The 18739-nt window shown below is 48.3% G+C and overlaps 1 protein-coding gene across 7 annotated transcripts in view; it reads right to left on the bottom strand.

Moving 5' to 3' along the window:
- HSF2BP (heat shock transcription factor 2 binding protein) overlaps window positions 1–18739 on the bottom strand; it is a 102809-nt gene that overhangs the window by 50795 nt on the left and 33275 nt on the right. For 5 of the 7 annotated variants that reach the window (XR_007125294.1, XM_047719020.1, XM_047719002.1 and 2 more), the window contains one exon: window positions 10032–10161. Coding sequence is in view for 6 of the 7 variants with exons in the window: in XM_047719020.1 (XP_047574976.1) it covers window positions 10032–10161 (130 nt within the window). In the remaining variant the exon portion in view is untranslated. The remainder of the gene's footprint in view (window positions 1–10031; window positions 10162–18739) is intronic. The other 2 variants (XM_047718987.1, XM_047719026.1) reach the window with 1 other exon arrangement.

Here is an 18739-nt window from a genome sequence, read left to right as displayed (position 1 = left end):
TCCCACCAAAGAGATGGCCCCAGCTCCCACATTAGAATCAAGTCTATTCCAAGGCCACTGGCCCACGGTGACTTCAAAGGAAAGCAAAACGAACAGGGCACCATGAGCCATCCTTCATCCTGGGAAATATGTCATGTCATGTCATGTCATGTCATGGTAATCCCAAGGCCACCCAAGCTTGAGTGGAGCTGGCTGACGGGCCCTGATGAAGCCTGTCATAGCACAACTGAGAGGAAAGGGGCTGAAGAGGAGCCAGTGGAGAGGGGGAATGTGAAAATGCTGGTGCCAGAGATGACAACTGAGAAAAACCCCAAGGGCAGCTACTCAAAACCAGAGGCGGCAGGACCCCTCACCCAAGAATCCCAGAAGGCCGCAGAGTCCTCTGACACATGAGAGAAGAAAGTGAGGGTGGGTGGGTGCCAGTGAGGCAGCTGTGCTGAGTAAGCTCTCACCCACCCCCGCTTCTCCCCGGGGAGCAGGAAGGGAAGCGGCTGCTGGGGGCCGGCTGCAGAGAACTGAGGAAGAGCGAAATGGCCGAGGTCACAGAGACTGAAGTCTGAGCCAGCCACTGCGCAGACCAGAGTGGAGACTGACAAGGACACAGAGAGGGGTCCGACAGGAGCCCTAGGGACCTCCCCGCCATGCACACACTCACTCTTTCTTGCTCATAAATAACTAAAGTCTCAAAAAAGAAAAGAAAAAAGCTAGGACTTGCAGCTTCCTGTTCTGCGTGTTCAGGAGCTGGAGGCCACCACACCACCCTAATAAGCAAAAAACTCTACAGGCTGAAAAATCAACAGCTCCTCTAAGATCCCAAGGACCAGGGAGGACACAGGGCAAACGGTCACCACCAAGACAAGGAGGGAGAGATGGGTGAGGACACGGGGTCACAGCTCACTGGAGCAGAGGGCCATGAGCGGAAGCTACGGCAGCAGAAGCACAGGCAGGACACCCGAGCGGACCCGGTCAACCTCCAGCGGCTCGGTGTGGACAAGTGTGAGAATTAACACGTCTGAGGGACCCAGTCACGGAGGCCTCCACGACAGTGTGACATGTACCTCCAGGAGCCCACGCAGGCTTCCAGAGCAGGAGCAGGGGAAAGCACCCGCTCTGAGAAACAGCCAGGTGCTCGTTCTTCCAACAAGGCCTGCCCTCAGGGAAGGCAGTCGACCAGAGCCTGCCGGCCCGAGGGAAAGGAAAACACCAGCACCAGCCCACTGCAGCCATCCTCTCCCACTTAAGGGGGATGGAGGAAGAAAAAACTGAGAAACGCTTGTGAAGGTCAGAGTCCAGAGGCACAGGCTCACCGGAGGCCTGAGCCCTGATCACAGGACTGCAGAACGCGTCCCTCCCCCAGCACCTCACCACCACAGTACGAAGGTTATGTACGGCAGCTCCTTCCACCCAGGTCCTCGTGTCTGGCTATCGAGACAAAAATCACAGGACAAAAGGCTAAAGAACACACGTGCAGCTAGAGCGCGCACCAGAACCAGACGTGGCCGACGTGTCGGAACCGTCAGACCGGGGATTCAGAACAGCCCTGACCAATGTGCTGGAGCTCTGATGGGCAAAGAAGACGGCGTGCAAGGACAGACGGGCAGACGTAAACGGAGACGGAAATCCTCAGAAAGAACCAGAAAGGAACTCTAGAGTCAACAACACTGTACAGAGATGAAGACAGCCTTGGATGGGCTCCCTAGTGGACCGGACACGGTGAGAAAGCGTCTCTGCGCTGGAGAACACACCAATGGAAACCCAAAAACCGCGAGGCAGAGGGACCATAGATGACAAACCAGAACAGAACGCCCAAGGACCGTGGGATGCCACGGAAGGTGTGACCTCTGTGCGGTGGGACAGCAGGGGAGAAGCGAGATGGAACGTCCGACACTGAACCACAGCCCCAGGGGCTCAGAGAACGCAAGCAGCGTGAGTGCAAAACTCAACCATGCCTGCGCACGCCGTGTCCAAACTGCGAAAAATCAGAGACCGAGTGAGCCCTACTAAAGCCAAAGGAAAACCAGCTCACCTGCACACAGCCACAGACAAGAGTTACAGTGGCTTCTCCTCAGAGAGCAAAGCGAAATATTTAAAGTGTTGAGAGGGAAAAAACAAAAACAAAAACACTTAGAATTCTGCATCCAGTGAAATTATCCTTTAAAAAATAAAGAAGGCCACCTTCATGGCTCAGTCAGCTGAGCACCTGCCTTCAGCTTAGATCATGATTCCAGGGTCCTGGGATCGAGCCCTGCATCAGACTCCCTGCTCAGTGGGGAGCCTGCTTCCCCCTCTGCCTCTCCCCCTGCTTGTGCTCACTCTCTCTTTCTCTGACAAATAAAATCTTTTAGAAAATGAAGGAGAAATGAAGACTGTCTTAGACAACAACTGGAATTTGTTGCCGGTAGACCTGCCTCAAAAGAAATGTTAAAAGCTCTTTAGAACTTTTAGGAGCATAAGTCAGAACTCAAATCTACTTAAAAAAACGAAAGAGGTCTGAAGAAGGAATAAGTGAAGGAAAAGTGAAAACTTGCTTTTCTTCTTACTCCATCAGCAGTTCACTCAAAGTAAGAGCTGCAACGCCGTCAACGGTCACAGCCTGCAGGTGAGGAAACTCGAGGCAGCAGGGACCTGAAGCAGGGAGGCAGGGATCATGACAACCACGTGACCAGAAGGCCCTCCTACCCCCCTGGGGCGGACACGGCATTGTCTGAAAGTGGAAGTGGATTCCTCGTAAAGGCTCTGTGAGCTGCAGGGCAGCAATGAAAACCAGTGAAAACATAGTTCAGCGGATTTGCTACGAAAGGAGAGAAAATGGAACCATATAAAATGCTCGATGAAAACCATGCAAAGCAGAAAAAGAGGGGAAGACAGAAACAGGACAAAGACCAAGGGCAACAAATAGAGAAGAGTCACGAGTGTGGTCATTGTGAGTCCAATGGTATCTGTCACCACCATGACCGTCAATGGTCCACAGGCCCCCATGGAAGGACTGACTGTCAGAGCGGATCAAAGACACAGTTCAGCTGTACGTAGTCCAAAAGAACCCACTTAAATATAAAGATAAATATAGAGTAAAAATAAATGAAGGAAGACATGCCATGTTAATGGTAAGGAGAAGGGAGAGTTGCTTTATTAACTTCAGACACAGCAACTTAGGAACACAATTAGTGACCAGGGTTAAAGAACGGATTTACATGATAACAAGAGGGTCAATCCTTCTAGCAGATATAACAATCCTTAACACGCACGCACCTGACAACAGAGCGTCAAACTACAGGAGGCAAAGGGTGATAGAGCTGCTGGCAGAAACAGATGAATCCGCTATTATGATTAGAAACTGTACCATTACTCAGATCACAGTGGAATTCAACCAGAAATCAGTAACAGAAAGGTAAATGGAAAATCCCTAAATAATCCAGAGATTAAACAACACACTGCTAGAGGACACTTGGACCAAAGAAGACGTCACAGGAGAAATTTTAAAATATTTGAACTAAATGAAAATGAAAATACAACTTACCAAAATTTGTGAGATGCAGCAAAAGCAGGACTTAGAGGGAAATTTATAGTACTGGATATATGTTAGAAAAAAGAAAGATCTAATCAATCTTCGGGGCGCCTGGGTGGCTCAGTGGGTTAAAGCCTCTGCCTTCAGCTCAGGACATGATCCCAGGGTCCTGGGATTGGGCCCTGCATCAGGCTTTCTGCTCAGCGGGGAGCCTGCTTCCCCCTCTCTCTCTGCCTGCCTCCCTGCCTACTTGTGATCTCACCCTATCAAATAAATAAATAAAATCTTTTTTAAAATAAATTAAATTTAAAAATAAAATAAAATCAATCATCTAAGTTTCCACCTCAGGACACCACAAAAAAGAGAAACAAATTAAATCCATAATAAGTAGAAGAAATAAGAATTAAAGCAGAAATCAATGAAACTGAATACAGAAACAAGTAGAAAAAAAAAAATCAAGAAAACCAAAAGCTGTTTCTTTGAAAAGAAATTGACAGAGGACACATATTACTAATATCAGAAATGAGAAAAGGGACATCACTACAGATCCCACAGAAAGGATAATAACCAAATATCAGGAACAGCTCAGTGGACAACCTGGGTGAAGTGAATCTGTTCCTTGAAAGACAAAATCTGGGGCACCTGGGTGGCTCAGTGGGTTAAGCCGCTGCCTTCGGCTCAGGTCATGATCTCGGGGTCCTGGGATCGAGCCCCGCATCGGGCTCTCTGCTCAGCAGGGAGCCTGCTTCCTCCTCTCTCTCTGCCTGCCTCTCTGCCTGCTTGTGATCTCTCTCTGTCAAATAAATAAATAAAATCTTAGGAAAAAAAAAAAAAAAGAAAGACAAAATCTGCCAAAACTCACACACGAAGGAACAGATCATCTGTAGAGGCCTCTATCTAATAAAGAAATTGAGTCAATACTTGATAATCTTCCAAAACAGAAAACACCAGGCCCAGATGGGTTCACTGGTGAATTCTACCAAATATTTAAGGGAGAAATTATACTAATTCTCTATAATCTCTCTCAGAGGACAGAAGCAGAGAATGTTTCCTAACTCATTCTTTGAGAAAAGCATTACCCAAATACCAAAAACACGAAGACAAGAAAACTATAGGCCAATACCTCTCATGAACACAGATGCAAAAATCCTCAACAAAATATTAACAAATTGAATCCCAAAAAGCATATCTAGAATTATATACCATGACCAAGTGGCATTTATCCTAGGTGTACGAGGCTGGTTCAATATTTGAAAATCAATTAATGTAATCTGTCACATCAACAGGCTAAAAAGAAAAATCACAAAATCATATCAATAGATGCAGAAAAAGCACTTGATAAAATCCAACATCCATTCATGATAAAACTCTCGGTAAACTAGGAATGTTTAATTGGACAAATCTGATAAACTGGTTTCAGCTCAGGTTATGATCTCAGGTCACAATCTCAGGGCTGTGAGACTGAGCCCTGTGATGGCCTCCACGCTGGGCATGGAGCCTGCCATGGAGGACAGGAGAAGACAGGAAGGGACAGGACAGGAAAGGATGAAAAATAGATTGGGGAGCCTGGGTGGCTCAGCCGGCTAAGCCTCCAACTCTTAGTTTTGGCTCAAGTCATGATCTCAGGGTCATGAGACTGAACCCTGCATGGGGGGCTCAGCAAGGGGTCCACTTCTTTCCCTCTCCCTCTGCCCTCCCCTGCACTTACACACACACACGTGCATTCTCCCTCTCTAATAAATAAATCTAAAAAAAAAAGGTATACAGGTTGGGAAGAAAGAAATCAAACTGTCTTTGTCCACAGAGGACATAATCATCTATGCAGACAATCTAAAAGAACCAACCAAAAACCCTCCTAGAACCAGTAAGATTATAGTAAGGTTTCAGGATACCAGGCAGCCATACAAAAGTCAAGTGGTTTCCCATATACCAACAATGTACCTGTAGAATTGAAATTAAAAATGCAATACCACTCACCTTAGCACCTCCTAAAAATTAAGTACTCGGGTATATATATAACAAGATATGTATAAGACCTGTATGAAGAAAACTAGAAAACTCTGATGAAGCAAATAACTAAATAAATGGAAAATAGAAAGAAAGGCAGATGGGAGGGAAGGGAAGGAAGAAAGACAGACTGGGGCCTCGGAGTGGCACAGCTGGTTAAACGTTCAACCCTTGGTGTTAGCTCAGGTCATGATCTCAGGGTCGTGAGACCCAACCCCACGTCAGGCTCTGGGCTCAGTAAGGAGTATGCTGGAGTTTTTCTCTCCCTCTCCCTCTGTCCCTCCTCTCTTTCTCACTCAAATAAGTAAATAAATCTTAAAGAAAGAACGGAAGGAAGAAAGGAAGAAAAAGGGAAGGGAAGTGAGAAAAGAAAAGAAAAAGAAAAAGAAAAAATGGGTAGATTGATTCCATTTTCATGGACAGGAAGACTCCACATTGTCAAGACATCTGCTCTCCCCAACTTGGTCGGCAGACGCATGGATCCCAGTTGAAATCCCAGCAGGTTACACTGGGGCTTAGCAAACCGACTGTAAGGTTCTGTGCAGAGGCAGGGGCCGGAAGAGCCGACAGGGCACGGAAGAACGGGTTGGAGGACCAACACTACCTGGCTTCAAGCCTCACCATGAAGCTACAGGGGTCGAAACGGTGTGGTACTGGCGACAGAGAAGACAGAGACGAATGGAACAGAACAGAGCTCACAGACCCGCGCAAACACAGCCAGCGGACGCCGGACAAACAAACAAAGGCAACGCAAGGAAGCGAAGATGGTCTCTTCAACAAGTGGCACTGGAACAACTGGACGTCCACGCGTGCGAAAATGAACCCAGATGCCAATCTTACGTGCGCCACAGAACTACGTCAACATGCGTCGCAGACCCCAACATAAAATGCAAAACTGTAAAGCTACCAGGGAATAACGTCAGAGAACATCTGCGCCCCGTACAGCGACGCCTGTTTTGTAGACACAACACCGAGCTCCGTGAACAAAGTCACTGATAAGCTGGACGTCATCAAAATTAAAAACTTGTGTTCCATGAAAGACCGTGCCAGGAAAGTAAGAAGACAAGCCACGGACAGAGAGAAAATATTTGCAGAAGACACATGTGATAGAGGAAAGTCATCCAAAATACACAAAGAACTCTTAAAACTCAAAGCCATGGGAAGACACGGACGGGCCGTGACAGCATATCAATGAGTGACAGGAGCCGGTCTGAGAAGGCTGCATCCCGTGTGATCCCAGCGACAAGACTCACCGGCGAAGGCACAGTGGTGGGGCCGGTGACGGGTCAGTGGTTGCCAGGGGTGGTGGGGGAGGAAAGAGGAACCAGTAGAACACGACAGATTTCTAGGGCAGTGGAAACACTGTATGTTTTTGCCCTGATGAACGTTATGTCATAACACAGCGGTCCAAGCACAACACGTGTACACACTAAGAGTTAACAGGTAAACTACAGTCTTCGGGCGATTATGAGATTATGACGTGTCAGTGTAGGCTCATTGTTGGCAAAGAAAATTTTGGTGAGCGATGCTGATGGTGGAAAAGAGTATGTGGGGGGGGACCAGAGGGAATGTGGAAAATCTCTGTATCTTCCTCTAAATTTTGTTGTGAAACTAAAACTGCTCTAAAAAATGTAAGTCTTTTTTTAAAATTCCCTATCTCTGGGTCTGAGGCACCAAACTGCTGAAAATGAGCAGCCTTTGCTCACAGAGATGAAAAGGGAAGAGCCAAGTTACAGTCGGGAGAGCGAGAGGCCAAAAAGAGAAGCGGACTTCCAGTGCCAGAAACGTCCTGGCTCCAGAGGACCCAGGTCAGGCGTGAGCAGGGAAGGAAAACACGGCCAAGCGGCCTGCAGATCCGGAGGCGGCCAGAGACCGTGAGGGCAGGACAGCCACTTCGGGATGGCGAATGCCGAGGTCCCAAGTGGGGTTTGAGGCGAACAGTCCACAGGTGGGCTCTGCTCCGCGGCGGATGGTAAACGGCCAAGCAAACGTCTCCGGACGCGAGTCTGCGCGTCGCCCGAGGCAGGACAAGGGCTGCGGAGGAAGCAAGCACGCGCGCGGGCACCGCAGGGACTGGGAGAGACGCGGCCCCACACAAAGCCTAGCCTCGGAAGCCCTGACCTCGCGCAGACCGCAGCGCGGGAGAGACGTGCAGTATCCGAACGCGCACGAAACCACCGCCGCCAGGAGAGATACAGCCCGACGGAGAGGGGGCAACAGACGCGGGCAGGTAATTCACAGGAACAAAACTGCTGCAGACGTGCCCCTCGCTGGTAACATCCACCCAGAGACAGGCAGGCGGATCCAGAGAACAGTCTTTCCAAGAGGGGAACAGAGGACGAAGCACTGAGGAGGGCCGGGGGCCCGGAACGCCGCTGCTGTCGGGGGAGGTGCGGGCTCTGGTGGCCGCGTGGCGCCGCCGCACCGGGGAGCGTGCGCCGCTTCCCTGCCAGACGCCGCTCTCCGCGTCCGGCTCCTGGAGCGGCGCTCGCACGGGCGGGCAAGGAGGAGTTTGCCACAGATGCTCCCCACGCTGCTCCGCGTGAGCGGTAAAGCCTGAAAAAAACCCAGTGCCCGTCAGTCGGGGAGAAGACAATCCAACCGTCACACGTTTTCCCGTGCAGGACACTTGAAAGGAATTCACTAGAGCCACAGACGCACGTGTGAACACACACGCAGAACTGCAGGAGTCACGCGCCGTGCTGTAGCAGACTGCTCACGGACATGTATCTGTTGGTAGAAAATACCAGAACAGACTCGAGAATCTGCTTCCAGATAAGGCGGGAGCCACAGCCCACGCTCTGCTTCCACCGAGCGCAGCTAAGAATTCTGAACAGAAAGCACGGAGCGGCTCGTGAGACCCCAGACAGGCAAACCGGAGCAAGCAGGCGGACCGGGAAGTCCAGAATTCCGAGAGCAGCGACCACCAGCGAGTTCGCCCTCCGGCCCCCGAGCCCAGGGGCGCCACTGACGCGCCGGGCACCGCTCGGGCAGAGGTGCCAGGGAAGGGCTCTGCAGAGCGCGGGGCCCCCGCGTCACCCCAGCTGTGTGGAAGGAAATCCTCCCCGGCCCTGGATGCTGCGGAAGTGCAGGACGCGGCGGGGCGCGCAGAACCCCAGCAGGCCAGGCGAAGGGGAAACCCAGTCCCCGGCCCGCGGCGGGGAGTTCAGCAATCAGGCAGGTGACCCCACAAGGCTGTTCAGAAGCCCTGGCCTCACGCCAGGCGCCGCGCATGTCAGTCTAGTCACCAGCAGCATATCCCAGCCTGGGGAGGACACGGCCGGCGACGAGCCAGGTGTCAGGCAGGCACGGGTGGCAGCAGAGGGCAGTTCTGAAGCCAGAAGTGACCCAAAAGGCTGGTCAGAGCTTATGACGGGAACCCAACCAGGCTGACGGCCCACTCAAACAAAAACGACGCTTTCTCCACAGCTTCGGCAAGACCTGGGGTATCCCCATATCCCAATGTCCACAGTACGACCCAAAATTACTCTGCACGTGAAGAAATGGGAAAAATCCCAACTCACAAGGGAAAAGACACCAGGCCAAGATGACAGAGACTTTAAAGAAGCTACTAGAAACAATGTTCCAAGGAGGAAAAGCAGCCACTCAGAATGAACAGTGTGGTGGGCAGAAGCCTAAAATGGCCAGACATCTCCCGCCCTAGTCCCCAGGGCTGGACGCAGAGCAAAACACCTTGATTGTGGTAAGTTCTTTGGAAGACAGTGACAGCAAATGTAACGGACGTGACCCATCAAGGGACTCGGAGTCCATCAAGAGGGAGTTCATTGCGTGATCCCTAACTTAACACCCATGAGCCCATCAAAAGCACCGCATTCTCTCCGGCTGGTAGAAGAGGAAGTCCAAGAGCTTCCCAGTATAAGGAAGGATTCGGTGAGCTTGGAGATGGGTGGCTTGTGTGATCAGAAATTCAGTGAGCCCAGAAGCTAGAAAAGCCACACGTGACAGCCAGCAAGGAATAAGAGCCTCAGACCTACAAGGGCAAGGGATGGGATTCGCTGGCAACCTGAACGTTCCTACAAGCCACCCGCCTGGAGCCTCTGGAAAAGGGCCAGTCAACACCGCGACTCTGGCCAGAGACCCTCGTCAGAAACCCAGGTAAGCTCCCCCACTGGACTCCGATCTACAGAACCAAGAAGGACGTGTTGTTTGAACCACCAGGTTTTTACCCAGCAGAAACCCAGTCCGATTTTCGTACCTGGAGGTGGGACACTGCTGTCACAAACACTTCCAAGCTCACTGTGGGGCAATTAACAGAACCCTGAAGCGTCACATAATAGCATCTGGGGCTCACTGACTGCTCTAACGGTGAGAATATTCTTTTCGCATCTTAGGATTTTTCTGAAACAGCAGTGAATAAACAACACATCCCTTAATTCTCCACGTCATGTGTTTCTTCTGCTCTTTTGGAACTGTTGCCAAATTACCCGTGTTTACTTGCAAAAGAAGCCCAGTCAGCAAATTCTAACTAATAAGTAAATAAACATGAGCTTTTTAATACCATCCACCGTACACTTTGAGTTTGGTGCACTGTCCCGGCCTCAGGTCCCCCAGAAGCTGCAGCACGGTGTCCAACAGAGCCCGGCTTGAGTTAACCAAGAATTCTCGACCACACGCAATGGCGGCCACATCTGCAACAGAAAGATAAGACGGAGCATCAAAATCACTGTTCCTTCAGAGCCTGGAAAGCCTGCCTGAGACGGAGTTTTTTGCTCTTTGTCTCCTAACAGACCTACTGAAAATGCAGACTAGCCCTCGAGATACGACCAAACAGGGCCATCCGGGGAGCTGACAGCCCAGAGAGTAACTGACACGCACAACAGTCACCAAGACGCTGAGTAATGCCCCCCGTGCTTAGCAGACGCCTCGGCGGGGGAACAGAGCTCGGGATCTAAGTATGTCTGCGACCTGACCGCAGCGCGCTCCGGGGCCTGGATTCAACAGCTCGGGGCAGGCAGGGTTCACAGGGGAGGAGGACGCGTACGACTCCATCTGGGACCAAACACACTGAAAGCCAATTTCAACCCTAGGAGTGAAAGCCTAACGACTTTGAACCACAGTAGCAAACTGAAATCATGAGATCAAAAAAGAGTATGACCACTAATCCTGAAAAAGCTCTTTTCTAAATTTTACATCCTATTGTGGGCCGGCAAGTATCACGTTTCTGCAGGCCAGAGGCCCTGATGAAACCAGGTAATCCCACCAGCCCCCGCTGGAATTCCAAGGCCGTGGCTCACGCTGGCTCTGTCAATACCAGCGAACACCCGTCCGGCCACATTGGCGCTCACAGCATTTATTTGTGTCTGTGTTGCTGAGACTTTTCTTTAGCTAGGTCTAACAATAAAGCATGATTCACAGTGACTAAAATTGCCAACTCAGACGACCAGGCCAGACTTGGAGAGAAGCAGGGCAGCGGCAGCCTTGGCCACCCCCTGACCCCGACGGGCAGCTTCCAGTAATCCACAGGTAAACACGGCGTCTCAGGTGATTCTCAGAGATATCCTTCACTAGTTTCAGGAGCTTTTCTTCTATTTTCAGCTTGCTGTTAATTATCAAGAATGGAGGATAAAAAAAATAAACAATAAAAATTAAAAAAAAGAATGGAGGACGAACTTCATCACTTATTTGCTCTGCCTTTGATTGACTCCAATACGATGACGAACATAGAATTTCATCTGTGCTACCAGATGAGCTCACGGCATCAATCCTGGACGCTCCTCTTTCTTTCTGTCTATCCGGACAAAGAAGAATCAAGAGAGTGATCGTCAAGTCTCTTAACCCTAACAGATTTTTCCCCACTTCTGCTTGCCTTTTCAGCAAATTCTGCTTCCTAAATGGTGCAGTGTTATCTGGTATGTAATTTCACAAGAGCTATAACTTTGCTGAAGACGGGACCCTTCACTGACATGAACTTGCCTTCTTTGTTCCATGTGAACCTGACCATCATATTTTCTAGTATATGACACACTCGAGTTTTAGTAAAGAAATATTTGCAAGGAAATGCAACCTGCAAGCATTTGGCATCAAAAATTGATAGAAAGTCATTTGAAGACAGTTTTTCAGAGGAAAGTGTTTTTCCTGTAGCTATAGTAGACCACCTCCTGGAAACCCCACAGAAAAACCTACATCTAGCCACGTCCTTCGTTTCCGGAGATGACTTGCCCACAAACCATGCCTCCACACAAACCCGATGTTGTCCCTGCCCTGTGACTCGTGTGACTGGCAGAACGCAGCGGAACCAACATCGTGTGACTTTCAAGGCATCTACCTTGGTCTCTTGCCACTTTCTCTGGAAGCCTAGAGTCGCTAAGGAAGAAATCGAACCATGCTGAGGCTGCCCGACACAGAGACCATAGCCAGCAGGCACCGTGAGAAGCTGAGACTAAAGGGGAGAGAGAGCCCCACCCCTTGCGAGCCCCCCACAGCCCCACCCCTCTGCGCTGTGAGCCGCCCCAGCCAAGGCCCCACACACTGCGGAGCAGCAGCGAATCACCCCTGCCAAGCCCGGAGGACGTAACCGGCTGGGCTCGTGTAAGGACCTGAGGCTTCAGGTGGCTCGTGTGACAAGCCGTAGAGAACGGGACATCACCGAGCTATCGCCGGAGAGAGCGCTACAGAGCAAGCCACACACCGCATCTCAGCAGGTGACAGCACCCAACAAAATAGCCAAGGCCCGCAGGGCAGGTCCGGTAAGCCCCCGAGCCCATGGCGTACCAGTAACTAAAGAGCACGTGACCGAGGAATGTGACCATGACCAAACTCCTGCACAGAAGCCCCAGCCCTCACGGGTCTGTCCGGGACGCCTACAACGCAGCTCCAAGACCAGAGGATGCCCGCGGGACTTTCTGTCAAAATGCCCTTGGGTTCACTAGGTTTATTCTGTCAAATTATTTACCATTATTTCTATTAAGTTACCACAGTAATTACGTAATTTAAGAAGTGAATCTGGTGTCAGTTACGCATGCTGATAAAAATACACAGAGCTGAGGGGTGCCTGGCTGGCTCAGTCAGAAGAGGGTGCGACTCTTGTCCTCTGAGGGTCATGAGTTCAAGCCCCAGTTTGGGTGCAGAGATGACTTAAAAAAAATCTTGGACCACCATCTGCCTTCAGCTCAGGCCATGATCTCGGGGTCCTGGGATCGAGCCCTGCTTCGGGCTCCCTGCTCGGCAGGAAGCCTGCTTCCTCCTCTCCCTCTCCCCCGCCACTGCCTGTGTTCTCTCTCTCTCATAGTCTCTCTCTCAAATAAATAAAGTCTTTTTAAAAAAATCTTAAAATACATATATACAAAGAGTTGAGATATGTTATGTCTGATATTTTTGCTTTATAATAATTTCATCTTATCTTCATCAATAGAAATAACAACGGGGTACTAGCATAACGACAGACAAACAGATCCATGATAGACGTGAGAATCCAGAAATACACCCTCGTTTTATTTTCCTCAACTGATTTTCAAGAAGGGTATCAAAATAATTGAATGAAGAAAGGACAAATGAATAATCTTTTTAATAAATGATGCTGGGACAACTGGATATTCACATGCAAACCAATGGAAGTTGACATCATATATGAAAATTAACTCAAAATGGACCAAAGTCCTAAATATCCAGCTAAAACCAAAAAGTCTTGGAAGAAAACATTGGGATAAATCTTCATGACCTTGGATCAGACAATGGTTTCTCAGATATGACACCGAAAATACAAGCAACTAAAGAAAAAAAAGACTCGATATCAAAATTTAAAACTTCTGTACTTCAAAGGACACTATCAAGAAAGTAATAAGGCACCTGGGTGGTTCCATGGTTGGGCCTCTGCCTTCAACTCGGGTGGTGATCTTGGTGTCCTGGGATCGAGCCCCCGCATAGGGCTCTCTGCTCAGCGGGGAGCCTGCTTCCCCCTCCCTCTTTCTGCCTGCCTCTCTGCCTACTTGTGATTTCTGTCAAAAAAATAAATAAAATCTTAAAAAAAAAAAAAAGAAAGTAATAAGGCAACTGACAGAATGAGAGAAAAATTTTATAAATCACGTGTCTGATAAGGGACTGGTATCTGGAATATACAGAAAACTCTTACAGATCAATAATAAAAAGATAAGTAACTCAATTTCAAAATGGGCAAAAGTGTTGAATAAACATTTCCCCAAGGAAGACATACAGATGGCCAGCAAGTACGTGAAAAGATGTTCAACATTTCCGGCCAGCAGGGAAATGCACACGAAAGCCAGTGAGATCCCACTTCACGCCCACTAGGATGGCCACGATCAAAAAGTTAATTAAAAACACGGACGAGTGCGTGGAGCAACTGCAGCCCTCGGGCATCGCTGGTAGGCCTGGAAAATGGGCTGAAAGCCCCCCGAGTGGCTAAAACCCTATGATCATGTGACCCCGGGAATCCCACCCCTACTACCCACCCAACAGAAATGCAAACACACGACCAGAGCAAAACATGGACACAGACGTTCACAGCGTCATTATTCATAACAACAAAGTAGAAGCAACCCAGAGACCCTTCAGTTGATGGATAAGGGACAAGGAATACATGCGGTTCGGCCACACACCGGAAACCCAGTCACACACAGCAACGACGCGGACAAGCCTCGAAAACACGATACTGAGTGGGAGAGGCCCAGCACAGAGGACCCCATACGCTGTGATTACACCATGTAAATGCCGGGAACAGGCCAGTCCAGAGACAGAAAGCAGATCAGTGGTCACCTGGAGCCTGGCGAACGGCGGTACTGGGGAGTGACGGCCATTAGCGGGATTCCTTCCTTTCTTCTCAGGGGGGACAAAAAGGACTCGAAGTGGACTGTGGACATGGAGGCAAATCACATGATGCCATCAAAGTGCATACTTTAAATTGGCAAATTGTAGAGTAGATTATTATATCTCAGAGAAGCTGTTCAAAATAACAACAGTAGCAACACAGGCACAGTTTTCGTGTTTGAGAAGTTACTTAGTCTCCGTTGACAAAACTCTCATCAGCAGCACTAACACTGCACCACGTTTTCTTAAAGAAACAGAAGCAAGTTTCCTCTAACATTAACATTGTGACCTTTGTTTCATCGTCTGGTGTTTGTTCTTCGCATTTGCTGTGGCGGCTCCTAGGGCCGCGGCACTCTCCCCGCGAAAGCGCGCCTCTGTGCGCTACTTATGGAAAAGCCCTTGGGAGCTGAGAGGGTGCCCAGTCCCACTGGGAAGTAGCCTCAGAACGCAGTTTTGCTCATAGTTTGGGTGATCCGGCTTCTGATCGGGATATTAGTTTGTCCAAACTGTGTATGTGATTCAGGAAATAGGCAAGAATGAACTGTCGCCCCAAAATCTCTACGGGGAAAAGATTCTATGGACAGAATCCACTCACCAGAGCAAAAGCCAAAAGAGCTCCACTAAATCTTTACAAAACTTCCTCAATGCCCTCCAGCGGAAGCCTCAGAAGGCCACAGGCCAACGGCGACCAGCTTCAAAGAAAAAGGACTGGTCATTCCTTGTACCAGTCCTTGCAATCACCTAGTGTCACCTGCTTTTAAAAAGCCTAATGGTCAAGGATATGCACTCGCCCAAGATCTGTGGACATGTAACACAATAATTATATCCCACTTTGCTGTGCTGCCTAACCACATGCCACCCACCCTCCCGCTGGAGCAGATCAATGCTCGGGTTCCTTTACCGTCCCATTCTATAAAGTCGGCCAACTTACTTGCCTTCACCTGGAAAACCAACAGTTCATCCAGAAAGTGACATCCGCAGGGACTCGCTGAGTTCCACACTACTCCTCTCGGATCATAACCCCAGATCTGAAGGATACTCGGACAGTCTTTGTCGGGATCCCTCTGATCCAACATGCACATCAACTGCCTCCTCCATCCCATTAATCCAGAAAGCTCCAAGGTTGACTATAACTGTTTCCTCACTGAGCAAGATGAAGAGGGATGTGAGCGCCTAAGGAAACAGTCCAGTCCAACAACACAGTTCATTAGCTAGGCCATACAATGTCAGCTGAAGGAAAGCTCTTATCTAAGGGAGGAGTACAAGATATCTGACATTATCCAAGACCAACCGCTGAACGACAACTAAGAAAATATCTATGACGAACCGGAGATTGTAGATAATACATTCCTAGTTCCCCTGATTTTGCAAGACCTCTGTGTGACCGGACTAAATCCAGCATGTCAGAACCAGGCCCATGGAAACAAAACAGAAACAAAAAAGCCTTTCGATGACCCTAAAGTACCTTTCAATAATTACCTCTCACACCCCAGATGTGAGAGGTAATTAGTTAATTTGATTAATGAGGTAATTAATTAAATCTATGTACATGAAAGGTTAAGGTCATGGCCCAGGGCAGTGGCTCTCAAAGTGACACAGAAAGCTGATTTTGCCCTGAGGAGACACTTGGGGATGTCTGGAGGCGTTTTTGATTGTCACACTTTGGGGCTAACTATGGCCTCTCTAAGGGTAGAGTCTAGGCATGTTGATGACTTCCTACAACACAAAGGAAGGCCCCACGACGGAAGATTCTAGTGCTGAGGTTGAAAAGTGATGCTCTAGGCACGGGCACAACCACTCAAGCCCAGGGTTAGCACAGACCTCAGTCACCAGGTGGGGTCTGACACTCCCCTCAGAAGACGAAACCGAGGGTTCACAGACACAAAAACACGGGGCTGGTCAGAGGCAGAAGCTGAAATGGCCACTGGGCCTCACCTCCCAGCCCGTCTTCTCTCCCACACTGCTTGCCCGTGGTAATGCGAGTGCGTGGGAGGACCAGGAGAAGCGGAAACACGGAGAGGCGACTGTCACGGAGCTGCTATCAAAGCCTCGGGTGCTCTTATGTCCATGACATGGGTGCGTTTACTGTCTGTAAATTTTAATTTTTTCTAAGTTTTTCTTTCAATTCCAGGTAGTTACATAGTATAATATTAGTTCCCGGGGTACAGTATAGTGATTGAACACTTCCGTACATCACCCAGTGCTCATCAGGACAGGTGTCCCCCGACTCCCCATCCCCTACTTCCCCCAGCCCCCACCCACCTCCCCTCCGGTGACCACCAGTTTGTTCTCTAGAGTGAAGAGTCTCTTTCTTGGTTTCTCTCTCTCTCTTTTCCCCCTCTGCTCATTTGTTTCTTCAATTCCACATGTGAGTGAGATCATAGGGTATTTGTCTTTCTCTGACTTACTTCACGTAGCAGGATACTCTCTAGCTCCAACCATCTTATTGCAAATGACAAGATTTTATTTTTTCTATGGCTGATTAACTGTGAATATAAACTACCTATTCTTTCTTCATTCATCAATCGATGGACACTTCATCTGTCTCCATAATTTACCTATTGTAGATAATGCTGCTACCAATATAGGTGTGCACATATCTTTTAAAATTAGTGATCTCCTGTCTTTTGGGTAAATACCTAGAAGTACAATTGCCAGATGGCAGAACAGTTCTATTTTTAACTTTTGGAGGTATGTCCATACTGTTTTCCAGAGTGGCTGCCCCAGTTTACATCCCCACCAGCAGTGGAAGAAGGTTCCTTTCTCTCCACACCCTCGCCAGCACCTGTTGTTTCTTGCATTGTTGATTTTAGCCATTCTGACAGGTGTGGGGTGGGATCTCGTTGTGGTTTTGATCTGCATTTCACTGACGATGAGTGCGATTGAGCATCTTTTCATGTGTCTACAGGTCACCTGGACATATTCTCTGAAGAAATGTCTACTGATGTCTTCTGTCCATTTTCAACTGGATTATTTGTGTTTTGGACATTGAGTTATATCTGTTCTTTATATATGTTGGATACTAACCCTTGGTCAGATATGTTATTTGCAAATATCTTCTCCCATTCTGTTATCTGCAAATATCTTTTAGTTTTGTTGGTAGTTTCCTTTGCTGTGTGGAAGCTTTTTAATTTGATGAAGTCCCAACAGTTTACTTTTGCTTTTTTTTTAGTTTATTTTGCTTTTGTTTTTAGATATATAGAAACATATCTAAAAAGAAGTTGCTTTGGCCAATGTCGAAGAGGTTACTGCCTGTGTTCTCCTCTAGGATTTTGATGATTTCAAGTCTCACATTTAGGTCTTTTCCATTCTTAAATCTTTTTTTTAAAAGATTTTATTCATTTATCAGACAGAGATCACAAGTAGGCAGAGAGGCAGGCAGAGAGGGGGCAGGGGAAGCAGGCTCCCCGCCAAGCAGAGAGCCCGATACGGGGCTCGATCCCAGGACTCTGAGATCATGAACTGAGCTGAAGGCAGAGACTTTAACCCGCTGAGCCACCCAGGTGCCCCCAGTTCTTAAATCATTTTTGTGTGTGGTATGAGGAAATGGTCCAGTTTCGTTCTTTTGCATGTTGCTGTCCAGTTTTCCTAACACCATTTGCTGACGAGATGGGGTTTTTCCCCCAGTGGACATTCTTTCCTACTCTGTCGAAGATTAACTGACCATACAGTTGTGCGTCCATTTCTGGGTTTTCTATTCTGTCCTATTGAGCTATATGTCTATTCTGTGCCAATACCATGCTGGTTTTTTTTTTTAATACCATACTGTCTTGATGACTACAGCTTTGAAATAATTTGAAGTCAGAATTGTGATGCCTCCAGCTTTGATTTTTTTCCCCAAGGTTGCTTCAGCTACTTGGGGACTTCTGTGGTTCCACACAAATGTCAGGATTGTTTGTTCAAGCTCTGTGAAAAATGCTGTGACACTCTATACAGAAAACCTGAAAGACTCCACCAAAAATCTGCTAGAACTGATAAACAAATTTAGACAAGTCTCAGAATACAAAATCAATGCACAGAAATCTATTGCATTTCTATACATCAATAATGAAGCAGCAGAAAGAGAAATTAAGAAAACAAGCCCATTTACAACTGTACCAAAAACAGTAAGACACCTAGGAATAGGGTCACCTGGGTGGCTCAGATCATTAAGTGCATCTGCCTTTGGCTCAGGTCATGATCTCCAGATCCTGGGACAGAGCCCTGAGTCAGGTTCCCAGCTCAGCAGGAAGTCTGCTTCTCTCTCTCCCTCTGCCTCTCCCCTGCTTGTGCTTGCTCCCTCTCGCTCCCAGATGAATACATAAAATCTTAAAAAAAAAAAAAAGACACCTAGGAATACACTGAACCAAACAGGTGAAAGACCTGTATTCTGAAAATCATGAAACACTGATGAAAGAAATTAAAGACGACATGAAGAAATAGAAAGGCATCCCATGCGCATGGATT

The sequence above is a fragment of the Lutra lutra genome, chromosome 1 (genome assembly GCF_902655055.1).
Source record: "Lutra lutra chromosome 1, mLutLut1.2, whole genome shotgun sequence".
Lineage (NCBI taxonomy): Eukaryota > Metazoa > Chordata > Mammalia > Carnivora > Mustelidae > Lutra > Lutra lutra.
This window is presented reverse-complemented; position numbering and strand designations above follow the sequence as displayed.